The 18,371-nt window shown below is 50.8% G+C and overlaps 4 protein-coding genes across 4 annotated transcripts; all 4 read left to right on the top strand.

Annotated features, from left to right (window-relative positions):
• The first annotated feature begins 80 nt into the window (after positions 1–80).
• On the top strand, positions 81–3,101 carry pph-1 (protein phosphatase-1). Its single transcript, XM_956725.3, has 7 exons — positions 81–1,044; positions 1,242–1,283; positions 1,347–1,452; positions 1,526–2,059; positions 2,124–2,196; positions 2,263–2,312; positions 2,392–3,101. The coding sequence occupies exons 1-7, from the start codon at positions 889–891 to the stop codon at positions 2,412–2,414; spliced, it is 984 nt and encodes a 327-aa protein (XP_961818.2). The 5' UTR covers positions 81–888; the 3' UTR covers positions 2,415–3,101.
• Positions 3,102–4,028: 927 nt separating this feature from the next.
• NCU06629 (hypothetical protein) lies at positions 4,029–6,144 on the top strand (the record flags this gene model as incomplete). The annotated part of the gene is made up of 3 exons (XM_956724.2): positions 4,029–4,085; positions 4,225–5,541; positions 5,848–6,144. 3 exons carry the CDS (start codon positions 4,029–4,031, stop codon positions 5,881–5,883), a joined length of 1,410 nt encoding a protein of 469 aa, XP_961817.1. The 3' UTR covers positions 5,884–6,144.
• Positions 6,145–7,185: 1,041 nt separating this feature from the next.
• On the top strand, positions 7,186–10,982 carry NCU06628 (SH3 domain-containing protein). Its single transcript, XM_956723.2, has 4 exons — positions 7,186–8,668; positions 8,747–8,830; positions 8,886–9,048; positions 9,101–10,982. Exons 1-4 carry the CDS (start codon positions 8,316–8,318, stop codon positions 10,406–10,408), a joined length of 1,908 nt encoding a protein of 635 aa, XP_961816.2. The 5' UTR covers positions 7,186–8,315; the 3' UTR covers positions 10,409–10,982.
• Positions 10,983–13,641: 2,659 nt separating this feature from the next.
• NCU06627 (hypothetical protein) lies at positions 13,642–17,964 on the top strand (the record flags this gene model as incomplete). Its single annotated transcript, XM_956722.2, has 5 exons — positions 13,642–14,123; positions 14,185–14,602; positions 14,661–15,065; positions 15,122–15,625; positions 15,697–17,964. Exons 2-5 carry the CDS (start codon positions 14,207–14,209, stop codon positions 17,962–17,964), a joined length of 3,573 nt encoding a protein of 1,190 aa, XP_961815.1. The 5' UTR covers positions 13,642–14,123; positions 14,185–14,206.
• Between the last annotated feature and the right edge of the window lie 407 nt (positions 17,965–18,371).

Raw genomic sequence — 18,371 nt, 5'->3', positions numbered from 1 at the left:
GACTGTGTGTCTAGCTCGCGTAAGCCAAATGACGGAAGCCACCTGGGCCAGCCTTAGGCCCCGACTTTCCTCCCCCAATCCTTCAACCTCCTAGCTTTGACCTGAACTCACCCCGGCAATTTCACCAGCACAGCGCCAGCAGGGTCGAGCGGGTCTCCATTGTTGGTTAGGTACCTACCTACCAACCTGCTAAAACAACCTCAAGGAGCCAGAGGGGAACGTTGACCAACTTCCTTTACAAGGGCGCGCAATCTCTCAGCTGCTGCTGCCGCCGCCCCAGCCCACTTTGTTTGCGTGGTTACTACTGCACCACCCACCCACCTACGGCCACCTCCACCCACCACCACCAGTCTCCAACTCCTACCTACCCTCCTACCTTACAGCCCAGTCACCACGACAAACCGCTACCTCTACCTAGCAACCTCACACACGAAAAAAGGGACAATATCACGCGAAACGTCACGGCGACTTTGTCTTCCATTGCGTCCCAGTATACCCCATCTGCCGAGATAGGATATCTCTCACGGCGACGGCCAGCCCTTAGACGCCCAGCGCCGTCTTTGATTCAGTGACAAAGGTCAACCTGGAGCATCAGCTACCACTCACCAATTCCCGTCCACCTTCACCCCCTTGCGGTCCAAAAGGAGAACACGGGAGGCGACTCTTTCTGCCTTGCCCTGCAACCCAGCTCACCCTCCACCTGCCCAATTTCGAGCTGCTGCTTGACCCGCGCCGCGCCCGAGAGATTACAACGTCATTGCATTCAACACCATCACCGCCCGCTACATCGACGACATCCTGATCACCTTCTTATCGCCCACAACCGCCCGAACCTAACCCCGCAATAGCCTCTCCAACAGCCTCCAGCAAGCCCAATTACCCACCAACATGGATACGAATATGGAGGATGTCGGGCGCGTTCCCGCCGAGCTTACCTCGTCCAACTTCGAGCCAACCACCATCCCGACACTGGACGGCTGGATTGAGAGCTTGATGAACTGCAAGCAGTTGGCCGAGTCTGACGTCCAGAGATTGTGCGAGAAGGTCGGTTCCGCCATCATTTCGCCCGCCGTGTAATACCGCGATCGCGCCCGCGCCGGCAAGCTTCCCGCACATCAAACCCCCCTGCCGCTGTCGCCGCCGCTGCTGCTACCGTGGGGAAGGACCGTTCTGCCGAGGGTTGTCGGTCGCGTGCGCACCGTTGTTTGGGGTCTGATGCTGACATGACAAATTGATTTTAGGCACGCGAAGTCCTCCAAGACGAATCCAACGTTCAGCCGGTGGTATGTGTCCTGTTCCTTCCACATGTCCTACCCAAACTAGCCAGGCGCGCTGACCGATGCCAGAAATGTCCCGTTACCGTTTGCGGAGATATCCACGGTCAGTTCCATGACTTGATGGAGCTCTTCAAGATCGGAGGTTCGTGCCCGGACACCAACTATCTATTCATGGGTAAGTCTCCAATCTCAGCAGCTTCCGCCATGCCATGGCTGCCGTCGCTAATGCGATCCGTCCCGGTGTATAGGAGATTATGTCGACCGTGGATACTACTCAGTTGAGACCGTCACTCTGCTCGTCGCTCTCAAGATCCGATACCCCAACCGCATCACCATTTTGCGCGGCAACCACGAGTCGCGCCAGATCACACAAGTATACGGCTTCTACGACGAATGCCTGCGCAAGTATGGTAACGCCAACGTTTGGAAGTACTTTACCGATCTTTTCGACTACCTTCCTCTCACCGCCCTAATTGACAACCAAATCTTCTGCTTGCACGGCGGTCTTTCCCCTAGCATCGACACGCTCGACAACATCAGAGCGCTCGACAGAATCCAGGAGGTCCCCCACGAGGGCCCCATGTGCGACCTGCTGTGGTCGGATCCCGATGACCGTTGCGGATGGGGAATCTCGCCCCGTGGTGCAGGCTATACCTTTGGCCAGGATATCTCAGAAGCTTTCAACCACAACAACGGTCTGACACTGATTGCCAGAGCGCATCAGCTTGTGATGGAGGGCTACAACTGGTCCCAGGACAGGAATGTTGTCACCATATTCTCGGGTAAGTGGACTCCTTGAACACCTATCTATTTTCTACCCAAGACTTTTCTAACCTGGTCATACAGCGCCCAACTACTGCTACAGGTGCGGTAACCAAGCCGCCATCATGGAAATTGACGAACACCTGAAATACACATTGTACGTCCTATTTCCTCCATGAAGCCTTTTCGATGTTCTGCCCAGTGACGCTAACCAAAACGCTAGCCTGCAATTCGACCCTTGCCCGAGGGCTGGCGAACCTATGGTTTCGAGACGTAAGATTTCAACCCCATCCACTCCCCCAAGCTTCACAAAGTTTTCAATTGGGTGTTTGTCTAATGCTTTGCTTCACAGGAACTCCCGATTACTTCCTTTAATGATTAAGCTTGCCTTCGCCTCATTGTGTTATGCCCTGAGCAGAAAGATTAAGGGACATAGAAGAGCGAAAAGTCTTAATGATACATTTCTTCGCGCAACCATATAAAAACTCCGCGCTATGTGGAGCCGGGACACGATTACCATAGCACTTGTTCGTATAGTGAGCGTTGTGTTTCGCGAGACATGATTAGACAAGTAATGTATCGAACATCGGGGATCGACAACAAAGCCCAGTCTCTCTTCGATTTCGAGTCACGTCTCACTCTTTGCTCAGCCAGTTAGTTTACCTTTGGTGTACCCTTCATGATAGACTGGGAAATGCAGGTGTAAAGACAGGAAGGGAAACATGACTTTGATTATGCCAGTTCATGTAGAATTCGGATAACTATTTTGTCTAGATCATTGGATTCGGGGCGTCATTGCTTTCCCGCTTGGAACGTCTGTTTTTTCCACCTTACATTTACACTATCTGGCATAGGTGTTCCTTACCAGGTGGGCTTCCCGAAGGGAAAGTGGATATGTTGGATTTCATCGACGAGCTCGGTGAGCTGAACAGGTGAGACGGCTCATATCCATGGCGAGTAGGCATGAGTAGAGGCGCAGAACATGATAACTCGTCACCATGATCGCTATCGGAGCAATTTGGCGCTCTGCATATGCGGGTGCATATTCTGGCTTCCTTCAAACACACCTTGGATGACAATTACAATTCACCTCGATTGTTCGCAGGCACTCTAGTCTTCAGTGGCTGTTCTCTGTGATCAATAGTACGTCTCTGTTGATATGTGCTGATGTACCTACATACCTAGTTCTAGTCACCATAGAACCTTAACAACCAAGAAAATGTCGACGAGATCAACATACATACTGCAACAATTGTGATTAGTGAGAAATTTCATCATCAGTACGTCGTCTGCTGGAAGCAATGCATTAGTCCTGCTTCCCGAACTCACATATTATTGCCAATTCTTTGAACTGGATAACATCCAACAAGTCAGGCGAAGAAGGCGCATAGCAACAATCCAAGCCTAGACGCGGCTATCTCTTTACAGATATAGGTTCAGACAACCTGGTGTGCTTCCGGGATTACAATTCGTGATGTCAGAACCGGCTCAGGCTGATGAAGTCGAGTGCTCTACACAACCTCTCCTGGTCAAGGCTCTCGGGGAGCGTCGTTCGCCTTGGTGACTTCTGTTCCTGAAAGAGACGTGATTCGAAGCAGCGCAGAGCTTCCCTTCACTTCACATCCAGCCATCGCCAGCTTTGATGTATAATGCCGAAGCAAGTCTTGCATCGGCAGCACCAGTCTTCTGTCACTGCGCTGTGCTTGTCCGCCCTTGCTTACTGCTGGCTCATTTGGCCTCTTAGCAGCAGATCTTCGCTGGTCCTCTGTTGAAGTTCTAAGAACACCAGGCCGAGTAAGTTGCATCATAATTTGTCTGTACTGGATTACAAAAGCAAAGTTGAGCTTCTTAAGGAACTGAAGTCGAACACCTGCTATGTGATCACTGAGCCGTCACTCGTCTTTGTAACAGTAGACCCAATGGAAACTTCACTTTTTGTTGTTCTCAATCTTCCCTCGACGTTCACCTAGCGACAAGTGAAGAAAGAGGATGTCTAACTCGTCAACAAGCGGTCTGGGAGGGACGGGGGGGAATAACGCTCCGCCTGTATGTCAACCGCATCAGTCCTTGTACTTATCATGATGATGAAGTTCATACCTCTATCCTGGGCGCCCAACCGCTTCATCCTCACTTGCTCCCCTTTATCTCTGCCAAACTATCGCTGACCCATCATGAACAATTCCAGCCTGAACCAGGCGGACCACCCTACCTCCCACATCAGGCCCAACTGGGCGGCAAGCCCACCCAATCCATCGATGTCCCCGTATGTGCTGTTCTCCTGGTCGTATTTCTGGCCCTGGCCGCCATGAACATGACCATCTTCCAAATCAACCGACGGATCGGCTTCAAATTCCTCTTTTCCGGCCTCCTCTTCGGCTTCTGCATGGCCCGCGTAGTGGCCTTGGCAACACGAATAGCCTGGGCCCTCCGCCCGGACGATGAAAACCTAGCTATTGCCTCGCAAATCTTTGTTGCCGCAGGCGTTCTCCTCCTGTTCATTACCAATCTCGTCTTCGCCCAGCGGATGATCCGCGCCTACCACCGGTTTTTCGGGTGGTCGCCCGGACTCACCCGTCTCTTCCGGGGGCTCTTTGGCAGCATTGTTATCGTCCTAGTCATGGTCATCACCGTAACGATCCAGAGCTTCTTCACGCTCAACCGGCAGACCCATCGCATCGACAAGGACATCCAGCTCTTCTGTGGCGTTTACTTGGCTGTGATTGCCTGTTTGCCCATCTCGCTCGTCCTAGCCGCTGCCTTGGTACCCCGGAGAACGCCCATCGATAGGTTCGGCGTCGGCCACTTCAGGACTAAATTCGGCTTGATCACGTTTACTTCGGTTTTGCTTGCCACGGGCGCCATCTTCCGCGCCGCTACCAACTTTGTCGTTCGCCCGTTGAACAACCCGGCGTGGGCTCAGACAAAAGCGGCCTTCTACTGCTTCAACTTTGGCATCGAGCTCGTCGTCGTGATTACGTACCTCCTTTCGAGATTCGACCGGAGGTTTCATATCCCCGATGGCAGCTCCGCGCCAGGTCATTACTCCATGTCAGAGTTTGGAGTGCTGGCGGGGGCAAACGTGAACGCCAGGATAGGGGCGCGTACTAGTACTGCCAACGGAGGCGGTACTGGTGGTACTGGTGGCACAACTGCCTCTAGTATCGATACTAACGGGAAGAGAGTTAGTCGTCGGGTTCCGGATCCAATTCTGGATGCCGCCCCGGAAACGGGGACAGCAGCAGCAGCAGCAGCAGCAGCAGCAGCAGCAGGAGGAGGAGGAGGAGGCTTTCCGACTGCTAATTTGCCGCATATTTATGAGCCGGCTGGTAGCAGGAGGGGCTCGAACTGGTCTTTGTTGTCGAAGAGCCGGAAGAGTGGGGGCTCTTCAGTTTATGGAGGGGATTTTTCACTACCGGACTTACCGTTTAGTGAGACTCGGGACAGTGTTGCTGCTTCTGCGCCTGCCGGTGACCCTGATATGGAGTGGATGGCTAGGGCAATGGTATGTTTCTTTTCTTTATCTTTTTCCCCCTTTCCTTTGGGTTTTCGCTTCTTTTTTTTTTCTTTTTTTTTTTTTTTTTTTTTTTCTTCTTCTTCCATCCATGCGCTGTGTTGGGCGTAGATATGGCTGCCAACTCGATGACGCCGCACTTTATCATCGTCAACAGGAGTGGATATTCTTGGGAGGTTGACCATCTTGGTCACGAACAAACCACTGTACACGAAACCTTCCGAGCCGAACCATTCCAAGACTATTTCTTTCGTTGATTAATCATGTCAATGCATGGTCACTGACTGTTTATGTTAGCGCGAGCTGTACGGCGACAGCGACGAGGAGGAGTAATGTTCTGATCTGGTGTCCTTGGTTATGCTTTTGGAGGAGTTGTGGTTGGTTTACGGAAGCGCAAATAGGAAAATCGAAGCAACGATCAGTACTTGAAGTTCGGATGGGCCCTTGGTCGTTCAGAGACATTTCCTGGCCAATATTAATCAACAAATGGCCAAGACTGCTCTTTGCCGCTTGTAATACATGGTCTCACATTTGTCTTTCTTTTTGTAATTCCTATTTCGATAGTCGACAAAATTCCCCGAACCTAACTCAAGGATGTAGAGGACTACACACTGAATCATTGGGTGGATGGTATCCAGACACATGGGTTCGGCACTCGGAATCTTCGATAATTGAATACCAAGTCGGGGAGTTCCTGAATATCATTTTGTTACAGACAGATGGTCAAGCGAATGGATGCCAGAGTTCGTAACGACTGTTCGAGACTTCTTCACCACTGGCTACAACACCGATGCCCCTGGACGAAGCACCACGTTCGGCGACCGAATCCGGGGAAAGTTAACACGAAACCCCACTCTTGTAGGACAGGGGTTCCCGAGGCGGCTTAGCGACAGACCACTCTCCTCGGGTTTTTTTTTGGTCAAGTTCGCGCGGCTGTGGTTTGTTTCATTTTCATGTTGGGACGGGGATTGGAGAAGCCCCGAGAACTTACATGCCCCTTGAGCTCTGGACTCTGGACTTTAACTAAATGATTTCTGTTTGTCATTAAGGTATCGAAATCCTCTTCCTGATTGTGACTTTACTTATCTTTTTGGATCTAGGCATGAGACGATGGCTAACATTTGTACAACTGAAATCTTTCTTATTATTCAACTATAAAAGTGGCCAAAAACTTGTAAAAGTTAAGATTAGAAAGCCGCTCGGATATGTCATGGCCGGCAACTACGGCAAAGAGTTGAGATGGCAAGCTTGCCTCCTCTCAGGCTGTCAGTCAGTGTTCAGCACACTCGATGAACGCAAAACACAGATTGATAGCTGAGATGAGAGAGCATTTATCGATCAGCTCCTACCAGTACCGGGCAACTCTCTTGACGTTTACCTGTGCAGCGCCTTCCATTGTTTTTCACCGATGATTCCTCAAAGCTCTTGCCTTGTCCCAAAGCTGTTCCTGAGATTTGCAGATGTTGCAAGGAAGGAGTTTCGGAATCTGCCCTCTAACAGGGGCGCTAAGCCCAAAGCGCTTCGGCTGTCTAACGCGAAAAGGAAAGGCGTACGCAGTACCTTCGAGCCTGCAATCGTCAAGCGAGATTGGGCCGTTGCGCTCACCAATCTGCGTCCCAAGTCAGGGTCAAAAGTCCCGGGTGAAAGTCAGTCAGGGCAACGAACAATTCTCTCAACCACCAGCAGCAGTCCCAGTTGGCAGTTGCAAGTGACGGATTCCGTTCTGGATCCTGTCCGTCAATCCAATTCCAATTCCTTCCTTCACACACGATTTCTCCATCCGGGAACCGTCGTGTCTCGCTCGGTCCTCTCCACAGACCGTCGCCTTGGACCGCCATCATCAACTCTAGGTTGGGATTGCTGCCGTGTCCAATATCTAGGTCGCGTCGCGCTATCTAGAATACCTTGGTCGGGTCGGTAACCGGCTTTCATCATCTATTCCCTTCTAGGCCACCGCCCGCCGCCTCCATCTGCGAATACCGGTCGCGGTCGCGGAGTCTGTTTTTTTATCTTCTAAATTCATCATCTTCACCATCCGCGCGGTTTGTTCCTGCGCCTGGAGCTGTATTCGCCCCGTGTCTGATCTTTCTCACTCCCTTCTGTCGCAACGGGTGTGCCTTGCCTTGGCAAGCTTGCATACCACTGCGCATTACACCTCATCCAACCACCCGACTTTGCATACCTTCCCCAACATCCAGGCACCCCGACGGCACCCCGACGGCACCTCACCACTCCAGACCGACCTCCCGGCCTCAACTCCAAACACTCAGCTGCATCCCAGGTTACCCAAGTACAAGCGGCCCTGCCTTGCCGACAAAGAGGGCCCAATTGGCGTTGCAGCCGACGCTGTGTACCGGTGTGCGACAACACCACCACCACCACCACCACCACCACCGAAACAACAACGATCCTGTCCGACCAACCTGTCCCTTCCTCAAAAACAAGGCACTGCCGGTCTACCACTCTTTCGCATAGTACCAGCTACCATCCGATCTCTACCTACGTCGCCCAGTCTGGCACTAGGAGTTAACCTCACAGCATACGCCATCTCAACAACAACCACTTGGACATCAGTCATCGTCGCGATCACTTCCCCCCCCCCCACGCTAGCCCACAGCTCGGTTACGGGCCGTCGCCGACCATCTTGACGCCAAGGGCCTTTTTGGTTAGGGATCTAGTTCGAGCAATATCACTCACTCCAGCAGATATTCCCAAATCTGGGCCCACTGTCATTCATTTCTGCTTTCGTTCTTCGACTATGAGCCATGATACAATTTGAGGAAGAACATGACGTTAGGAGGTTTGAATCGAGAATCCATGGCCCGCGATTGGACGACAACAACAGTCTCGATTACGCCAACAAAAAGGTGTTGGTCGTCGGTGCCGCAAAGGGAGCCCAACACCAAAAGTTAGCACCAACACACATCACCAAAAGAATCAATCACAGTCCTGCGAAAAGAAAGGTCTCTCGTAGACAAAGCAGCACAAAAGCACTTCTCACTCTTCTGTCAGCAATCCCGGCAGCCATGGCTCAGTGCGTGCCACTTAAGGGATCGACGGCCTGTTCTGCCTTCCAAGTGTCTTCAATATCGACAGATGAGGACCTGGTGAAACTGTAGTATGTTGACCTTGCTGCCATTGCGATAATGAATTTGGGAAAATTATGGAAACTGACCTATTCTATTTGCTATACTAGTCCGTTCCTAAAGGATGTCAAAGACACCGCAACATTTGATGAGCAGCTAAAGTCTTATGTGCAAACAAATTACGTTCAACTCAAGTACGTCGCCTTGCCCTTAATAATTCCCGTTAACTCCATACTAACATCACCTCAGGTTCCAGAATCTTTTCGGTTGCGGGGGGATTAAATTCACTAATACGACTGAGCTCTATGCGCGATTCGCGACTACCGTACTGTGCAACGGCGTCATTCAGAATTCCGTTACCAAATGTAACCTTTCAGCAGCAAATTCTCGACCGATTTGTGCTGATACTTGCGTAAGTAACCGACCGACATTCATTGGACGATCTTTGCTGACTTCTCCAACAGGCACAATACGCGATCAGCGAAGCTAACATCGTCGCTGACAGCTCTCTTTGCGAAAATCCAAATGACAACTACTCAGATCAGATTCGAGCCGATTTTACTACGTGTGCCCTGCCGGCAGACTCCTTATCTAGTAGCGACTGTATCTCGGGGATTGCGAATGAGCCCGACAATTGTGGATTCGGAAGCAGTCTTTTGGGCTTGTGTGGTTATTGCAAATCTGGGGGGCCGAATGCGACGGATACATGTTGCTATAATTCCGACGCCGAGACTAGATGTGCCAATGTCGTCCTTCCTTCGATTTCGCCATCAATAACTTTGGACCCCGTTCCAAGCGCTACTTCGACCAGCGAACCGGTAACAGATCATGGTAGCCAAAAGGGGCTCTCCGGCGGCGCAATTGCAGGAATCGTGGTGGGCGCAGTGGTGGGCTTGGCTCTGTTGACCCTGCTGATCTTCGCGTGCATTTTCTTGAGAAGGAGGAGACGTGGCAGCCAGGACGGCAACCTTCTCAACCAGCCGACGCCTGCTAGGAAAGGGCCATCAACAGCGCTAATGACACAGAATGATGGGCTGAATCATGGATTGGCAGGGCCACCAGGTGGAAGGATAGCCCGGATGTCAGCCCTCGAGGGGGATGCCCCGTCCCCACGGTCTCATCGAGACTTCAGCTCCGGATCCGGCGAGAAGACGGCAGCCGCTTATGCTATTAGTAGAACAAGCAGAAGAAGAGGCGATGATTACTCGTCGTCCGACGGATACCGCGACAGCCCGATATCTGACCGAGGTATTGGCATTCTACGACCGCCGCCGACGATGAAGAGGAGCGGCTCCCTGTCGAGCGGTTCAGTTCTCGCAGGCGAAGACGGTGTCTCGCTAATGTCATCACCCCAGGGTGGTGTGGCCAGCCAACAAAGCGAGCAGCTGCCCTTCTTCAAAGATTACTATTCTCAAGACGAGATCCATCCAGGCGACAAGGTTGCCACGCTTTGGGCATACCAGCCACGGGCTGCTGACGAGTTCGCCCTTGAACGGGGTGACATGCTCAAGGTCGTTGGTATTTGGGATGACGGATGGGCAACTGGCGTCATGGTGGATGAGACTGCTGAAGAATGGGAAAACCGTCGCCAAGCCCAGCGAGATAGCGGAGTCTCCAACACATCGGGAAAGATGCGGGATGTGTCGCCTCCTGTGAGCGGAGAAATCAAAGCATTCCCGCTCGTGTGCGTCTGCCTTCCCGAGCATTGGCGACGAACAATCGAGGGAGATGGCTCAACCGAAACCGGAGAGAGTGCTCAGAACCAATTATAGTAACAAACGGACTCATGAGAGGATTATGAGTGCCTGAGGCCGCGGACCTCTTGAATAACTGCTCAGTCGACCAGTGTTCTGCTATACGACGTTGGGTACGGACTTGGTGTCATGGTATGCTTTATTGCAACTTCACTCCGGATACCCACAGGGCACCCCTGTCCCGCTCACTGCAAATCATCACTATTCAATTCATGAATGACGTGTTACATTCAAGCTGCCATCCGTCTGCCGTAGGTTGTTTCGTTAGTTGGATGAGCAGACGCTGATGAGCGGGAGGCCTGGACGAACGACGACTGCACTACTAGTATTGCATCTTTTGACTTTTTCTCTTCTTCTCTCTTAATTCCTTTATATACCCCTGTTTGTGGAGGACGATGTGTATTTGGTAGAATGGAGGCTATTCTAACTGGATGTGGGGAATATCAAAGAGGAGTATTTGTAAGAATGGCGAAAGACCAGTATCATACGTTATGACCTTCGTAGATGACGCTTTAAGACATCCGCAGAGCATCTATCTAATTTGAAAGTGGACATTATGGAGTTAACTTTGAATGCGAGTTCCTAATTGCCGTCATTAAGCCTAGTCTTGGAGCCACGAATTTCTAGATCATTATGTGATGAACGATTTGCCAAATCTTAAGTGCTGGACGCCAGCAGAAGACGCACTTGTTGGAGCAGGAGAGCGACGGCGTCATTTCCATACATTGCAAGACAATTACCACTTTCGATTACCACCCTAGATACACTCAACATGGCCGAGCGGACAGCGATCGCATGATTATGTTACCGTCGGCTTCTGTCGCTATGCGGAGTATACCAAGTTTCGGAAACTTCACCTTTGTCTTCCGGACCTGAGGCAGACCCTCTCCTCGCTCCATGAACCTGATGGAGCTTCGCACAAGCATCAGACGGAATACCATATCCGACTAGCCTGGGGCCATCACCTCGAAAATCTTGTCAACCTGACAATACAGTTCCTCTAAAATGAGGTTATGTTTGCTCCAATCTCACGAACCCGGCCAGCTTCTGAAAATCCGTCGGATACATGAGGAATTTAATGTAGAATTACAAAGGGTCGGGAGGAGACTAAGAAGCGTGACCGGCCTTCTTCGAATCCAAGCACTCCCCAGGCCATCAGCCGGAAGCTGGGAGAGCACATTGCCCAAGGCATTACCTGCGAGGATCATCACTACCTCGTTACATCACTGCTGGGCAAGCGCGGAGAGCCGAGGGCCGACAAGACGAGATGGATCAGGCGATGAAGATAATTGTCAATTTGGGCAATAAGGAGCAGAGGTATGCATTGCCATCACTATTGATGAGAGGACCAACTTGCGTATTGCATAGATGTTCTGTAAGCGCCATATGTGCATTACCACCTCGCTGTAGAGCGCCAGTATCGCTGACTATGGCCAACACGCCTCCCTCTTCACAACTCTCCCCCTCTCGCGACCTCCCTTACAAGCTTACTCATTTCGCTTCTTCAACCACGACATTGCCGCTTCGACTTTCACCACGATTAATCATAAGCGAGCCTGTCTCCAGCGACTCAAGAGGACACACTATCAGACAAGCTTGAAATTTGGTCTCTGATGACCCTTCAATGCTGGAGGTTTGGTTGCTACCCAATTCCACTCACGTTCTGGCTTCGTTACTGGCATCTTCATTTTTCCTTTGCATCGTCCATATAAAAAGAACCCCAAACAGAGGAGGCTCTGATTGCGCAACACCTCTCGGAGACCAAGAACTCCAAAAGAGAGAAGAGAAGCGATAGCCCATCTAACTCTGGCCCACACAAGAAATAAAAGCAGGAAGTCGAGAAGCCGAACTATGAAGAGTTACAAAGGAGGCTTCAAGCAATCTAATATGGTGATACTTCAGCCGTTTCACCACTTTGGAGTTATCTACGTACGAGAGCACAAGTGGGCAGGCAGGCATACAGGCATGCAGGCAGTTACGCAAATGGCATTCACTAGCAGGTTATTATAATAATAAAGATTAACAATAGTATTAAGGATACTTATCTCTACTACGTGGACCACCAAGTCACGTACACACAGTCGGGGCATGTATAAACAGTCGAGGACATCAAATCCACTACTCTAAAGGGGACCTCATATCCAGTCTAACATCCACTCATTGATCTGCTCTCTCGTATAATATATAGTAGAATGAGGCAGCACATATTGGTTAAAGCCTCTTCTTGTTCACCCTTCTGAGACCTCCACCTCGAGGTAGCTGATGTAATCTACTTGGCTGTTCAAGTATGCTATTCAGTAGAGCAACAAAGTAATATAGATTGTAAATGTGGCCGGCTATCATATTACGCAGCTTCCACCCCTTTGTCCTTGTGGCATGGAATCGTCTCTCATCTGCCAAACTGCAGGTCTGCCCCTATTGTTCTGTTCATATTGAGGAGGTCAGGAAACGACTGTCATGCGCCCACGTCTCCTACTTCAGTATTCTGCAATCTTGGCTTTCATTTGGGCTAATGCCCATTCATATTACTTTGTTCAGCATGAGGTTATTGAGGTATCCTGAACGTCGGCTTTTGTCCAAGCCACTAGTACTACTCCAAGGGATCAGTGATTGATTCGCGCTGTCGTAGTAATAAGGAGACCCGAGGAAGTCAGTAAGAATGGTGTTGATATAGCAAAGGCTACTGCAGCTAGTGAATTTGCAAGAGGACAGATACATAGATCGGAAAACAACGGCGGATGGATCAGAGGGAGAAAATAGTGGCTAGTGGGAGCGACCACGTACTCACAACACGGAGTAGAAAACGTAAATTCCTAGTAGATGATGACACAAATACGGCAGCCGGCAAGCATGAAGGTCTATTGATAAGAAGTAGGAAAAGATTGAAAACACAGGGGGGATTGACGATACAGATAGTTCGCGTGCTGCTCGACTGGCAACATGGACTGCGGCCAATAGTTGCGTTGGTGGGTCTTAGATAGCCATCAAGGTGAAAAAGCAGAAGGGAAGCAGCAGAATAAAGACTAGTCTCTACGCCTGACCTCCACGACCTGACAACCTTCAGCGGACCCGCCCTATAAATATGTGGGTCCTCTCTCCTTGAACTTTTGGGGTGGGTTAGGTGGTTTCGGGGTGTGGGTCTGATTCAGACTAAGTGGGTCTGAGAACTCAGACAACCCTTGCACACCCCTCCCCCCCCCCCCCCCCCCAACACACATTATCTTTCCCTCTCTTCTAATCTTCTTCTTCCAGTTGAATTCAAGACAATCACCAATCATCGCCGTTACGGTTTTTTCGTGTCTCGTCGACTACTAGGTACTGCCTAGTACTATCTGCGTTCTCATCCTCTCACTGTTCCGTCCTACTTGGTTTTGGCAGATTCTGAGTATAATCTCACATCGTTGCACAACGCCACTTTTCAGTATTGCTCCCTCCGGCTCGCGCTTGTGGGTTACTCCTTTCGTAAGATTGCGAGGTATTGGATCGTGGTCGAGTACCGCCGTGTTGAGTGTTATTGGGGTGAAGCTGTACGGATCTTCGTCATCGTCTTTGCGTGGTGGTACAAACGCCGCGGTCTAAAGTATTGACTCTCTGGCTCGCGCTGGTGGGTTCTTAACTCCTTAATTGTGAGATACTTGGGCCGTGGTAGTAACATCGCGTCGGGGTGATTTCGGGGTGAAGTTCATCGGGGAGTGCCGGGCTGTGACAGAGACCGTCGCGCACATTATATCAAGTAAGCTATTACCATCCCGTGAAGATCAAAGACCTATCAACCTGCTAACTCAGCATTCTAGCAACACGCAGAAACCATTTGCCATGTCTGCGCCTAATACATCAGAGCAGGGAAAGCCTGCCACTCAAAAATCGACCAAGAAGGCTATGCCACAGCGCCTCGACGCTGTCATTTGCACAAATGGTTTGAGCGGCCCCTTCATCGGCGGTTGCAGAAAAGCCCAGCCAGGCAAGAAATCCCAACTGGGTGAGAAGGAGGAGAAGTTCGTTCTTGACGAAAAGTTGGGTAGCGACGTCGACGTAACCGTTGTGTCCCACTGGCACAACGGAAAAAGTCACTGGTATGGGGTGACCATGAGCTTTGACCACAGCTTCAACAACAAGGTCAACGAAGATGCAGGGTTTGGGGCCTGCTATCAACCAACGATTAACAACCCCGACCTGGCTAAGCTCGAGCTTAGTGAGCAGTATACCATTGTGGTAAGCCCTTCTGTATGCTCCGTTTCTATTATGTCCAAGATACTGATCATTGCATTAGGTCAAGCTCCCTTACAACATGGACGAGTATACAATCTCCATGCGGGACGTCTCAAACAGCGTCGAACTTCCTCAGCAAATCCAACAACTCTCTCCGGTTACCCAGATCGATATTCAGCTTCACCATGGTAGTAGGTTCTTGGTCGACGGTTTCGGTCTACCGTTCGCCAATCCTGGTCATGCGAGCGACGGATGGATCAACGAAAATACACCAATCGTTGGCAAGACAGATCTCCTCGGTCTCCTCTCTAGTTCCAGACTTACTTTGCTCGTTGCTAAACTCGAGTCGCGTATCCAGTTTGGAATGCATCAGCCAGAGTTGTTCCGCTACCCGTTCGACTACCCCTGCCCCAAAGCCCAAAAGTTCGATATTGATTTGTTTGAAAAAATGATCAGGGAGAACATGGTATGTGCATGTGGCATCCCTTCAGCGTATACGATTACTAACTCTTACATTTGTAGGGTGAACGCTTCAGGCCTACCTTCAAGTTCGATAACGACGCACAGAGTGTGTGCAGTAATACTATGGCCCACGTCATGGATATGTACTGGCTGTACAATGACTCGTGCAGCATTCGCAACACCAAAGTTTCCGCTTATTTCGTTCTTGAGAAGGAGGAACCAGCCAACCCAGACGAACCCATATACTTTGCGGTGATTCGTCTCAGTCAAACGTTTCGGGACCAATACAAAGCGCATTGGGAAGACTTGGTCAAGGATGGAACAGTCTCTCTCCATCTTGGAGATATTGACGGCCCTCTTCTCAATGGCCAAATCATGGAGCGCCCGGAGACCTTACCGGCCCTCTTGGACAAGCATGCCTTTGCACAGCAGGTTTCCACAGCCGAGAATGCCGTTACGAAGCAATTTTCGCTTGACCTTGTCGTCAAGGTGCGGGTAAAAGGCGAACACCGAAGTCTCTTGAAGACGTTCGATGGGCGTGCTGAGGCCGAAGGAGTATTCGAGGTTCGTTCCCATTGTGTGTTAAAAGACGTGACGAGTCACTAACCATCCACTAGACAAACGCAGCACAGTAGAACAGTGTTACGCTCGATTTCAATATTCCTCTCGGCGACTTGGAGCGGAAGGTCATGGCAGTCGAAACATTTTTGCCTGGGAGTGCCGCTTGCCCACCAGAAACAGACCCCGAGTTTGACTCCGATGAACTCAACTTCAAGATGGCCCTCCACAGGGATCTCATGCGCGGCACGGGTTTCTTCGACACTTTGACCGCCCCTTCCCTCTCCGGCGTTATGGATGCCATGACGCTAGGCACCGAGGCGTCATCGCCTACACCCCGCCCCCTTCCAGTCTTCAATTTTTTCGATCTTGAAGATAAAATCTTGAAGCAGCAGATCCTAGAAGAGGCACTCCCATCTGACAGGACTAGGATGGAGCTCTACGGGGCTAAGCGTTATTGCAACGTCGCCTTAGTCAGCGCACCTGGTGGCACCGGCAAGACAACAGCTTTAAGCACGCTGACGCTCGGAGGTCTCCATTGTTTGCACGGCGGTAAAGTGTATGGGTCAGGTCCTACCCATACGGCCATAACCAATTTTGCCTTGAGAATATACGCAAATGGGCGCAAGGTTATCGATAGGTACAATAAGGTTGTTCCGTCTACGTCCCGTCGGTCTTACCCCCTTGTTGTACGCGGCTATTCGCCTAAGGTGGAGGTGGAGACTTTTACCAACATCTTGAAAACCGGAATTGCGGACGATACAGCATTCAAATCACGAAACCCCAAAAATACACCTCGCTGGCGGCTAGCGCTAACGCCGTCCAATTGGCTACTCGCTATTTTGGGGTCCAAGTCTCTTGAGCAGAGTCAAGAAGCCGGCATCGTACCCACTTTACTCCCAGAGCACGCGACTTGCCTCTATAAGCTCAAGGAAGAGATTGACCGGGGTGACGGATCGGTGGCTCGTATCTGTCAGCTTGCCCGTGGTGAGCTAACATGGGAAGCCTATTGTGATGGGGATAAAGTCGATAAGCACCTCCTAGAGAAATGGTTGCAAAGGATCATCAACAATGCCGATGTTGTTATGACTACCCCGGCTACAGCACAGGGTACATGGTTCAAACAATTTTGGGAGGTAGCTAAAATCATTGCTATCGACGAGGCAGGCTGCATGTCTAAAGCCGACCTTTGCTCTATCTGGGGTAATACCCTAAGGCCTATTATTCTTGCCGGCGACGTCAAGCAGCTCCCCCCGCTAATGATAGAGCTCGAAACTAAGGACCTGGAGGGCAATTACGCAAACCGCTTTGGAACATGTGGTCGTATTTCAGCTTTGGCCTGGTTACAGGCTGCGGGGCTCCCTACGTTCCGTCTTCTCCGACAGCTGAGGATGTGTAAGGGTATGTTCGACCTCGCAAATGAGCTCTTCTATTCCGACTACAAGAACATGGCATATGGCGATGTTTGTGACCCGGCCCATCCTAGCCATACCGTCGGTAGAGCTTTTGAGCAGTACCTGCTCGGTCGCGATCCAACCCTCACACCCAGCCCGGAAGGTTACCTGTTGCCTGTTTTCTGGCATATGCCGAAAACACGAGTTGACGTAGTCGGCACTTCAAAGTTGAATCGGATGCAGGTAAAGGGCGCTTTAGAATTACTTAACGACTTTGTTAAGAATTTCCCATGCGCTTCACCACAGGACTTTGTGGTTATTTCGGCCCACAAGCCCAATGTGGACTACGGCAACCGACTCCTGAAGTCCGGCCTCCCGCACCTCCGTGGCATGCCCCCGTTTCAAACGGCCGATTCCTTCCAAGGCCGAGAAGGATCAATCTCGGTGGCCATTACCGGCACCCGATCTGGCATTATCCCTGGTTTCGTTGCAGACGAAAATCGTCTCAACGTCATGTTGACACGCCAGAAGTCGGGTCTCCTTATCATTGGAGATAAAGATGTCACTGGGGTCATCGACGGTAAGCCAAAGGAGGTGCAGAAAGCAGAGAAGGCCTCAAAGATGGGCAAGGTCTTTTACGACATCAATGGGGAGAAAGTCCACAGCAAGTTAAAGCCTTTGCGGGACGTGATTGTTTGGATCCACAAGAAGGGACGGATCTTGGAAATCAAGGGACAAGAGGGGAAGAATACCTCCAAGGAGGATAGCAAGAAGCTTGCTGATGAAGAGAAGAAGCTTGCTGAGGAGGAAATGAAGCTTGCTGAGGAGGAGAAGAAGCTTGTAGAGGAGGAAACGGCGAATGAGATGCAATCGCGGGTTGCTGACTCGATCACGGAGTATGACGAGTTGGATTGGGGGAATTTGTACGATCTTGACTATTATGTCGATTAAGGGTGTACAGGCATACTGGGCTAGAGCATACTGAACCTTGGCATGCCATGGTTTCGACACAGCTCTAGGCAGTAAGATAGAAGTAGGTAGTTTGCTACATATACGGATTCGTCTCTCATCCAACTTATCATTATCTACAACCAGAAATACTTGCTCAGTAAGTCGTCTCTTCACCGGGCAGCTTTCAGATCAGAATTTTCCTTCTCCCACGAGTTGATTGGGGCCTATTGGGTTGGTGTGTGTGAGAGCAAATCTACCTCCTCCCGATGAAAACGCGACGGTCACCTCATCCTCCCCAACGCGAGCAACGCGGCGATCACAACGAGCTCCCTTATCATCATATCCAGACAACTGGATATTCGATCACCACATCCCTAGGCAGCTATTCCAAGGGGCCATTAAACTTG

The sequence above is a fragment of the Neurospora crassa genome, linkage group IV, assembly GCF_000182925.2.
Source record: "Neurospora crassa OR74A linkage group IV, whole genome shotgun sequence".
Classification (NCBI taxonomy): Eukaryota; Fungi; Ascomycota; class Sordariomycetes; order Sordariales; family Sordariaceae; genus Neurospora; species Neurospora crassa.
Note: the sequence above shows the minus strand (reverse complement) of the source record. Positions and strands in the feature narration are given on the sequence as shown.

What these genes read in the sequence shown, in the direction of transcription:
- pph-1 (XM_956725.3), top strand. Translation starts at nt 889, where the DNA reads ATGGATACGAATATGGAGGATGTCGGGCGCGTTCCCGCCGAGCTTACC. An exon ending in CACCAACTATCTATTCATGG is followed by an intron (nt 1,453 to 1,525) that starts GTAAGTCTCCAA and finishes CCCGGTGTATAG; the next exon opens with GAGATTATGTCGACCGTGGA. An exon ending in GAACACCTGAAATACACATT is followed by an intron (nt 2,197 to 2,262) that starts GTACGTCCTATT and finishes CCAAAACGCTAG; the next exon opens with CCTGCAATTCGACCCTTGCC.
- NCU06628 (XM_956723.2), top strand. Translation starts at nt 8,316, where the DNA reads ATGATACAATTTGAGGAAGAACATGACGTTAGGAGGTTTGAATCGAGA. An exon ending in GAGGACCTGGTGAAACTGTA is followed by an intron (nt 8,669 to 8,746) that starts GTATGTTGACCT and finishes TTGCTATACTAG; the next exon opens with TCCGTTCCTAAAGGATGTCA. An exon ending in ACAAATTACGTTCAACTCAA is followed by an intron (nt 8,831 to 8,885) that starts GTACGTCGCCTT and finishes ACATCACCTCAG; the next exon opens with GTTCCAGAATCTTTTCGGTT.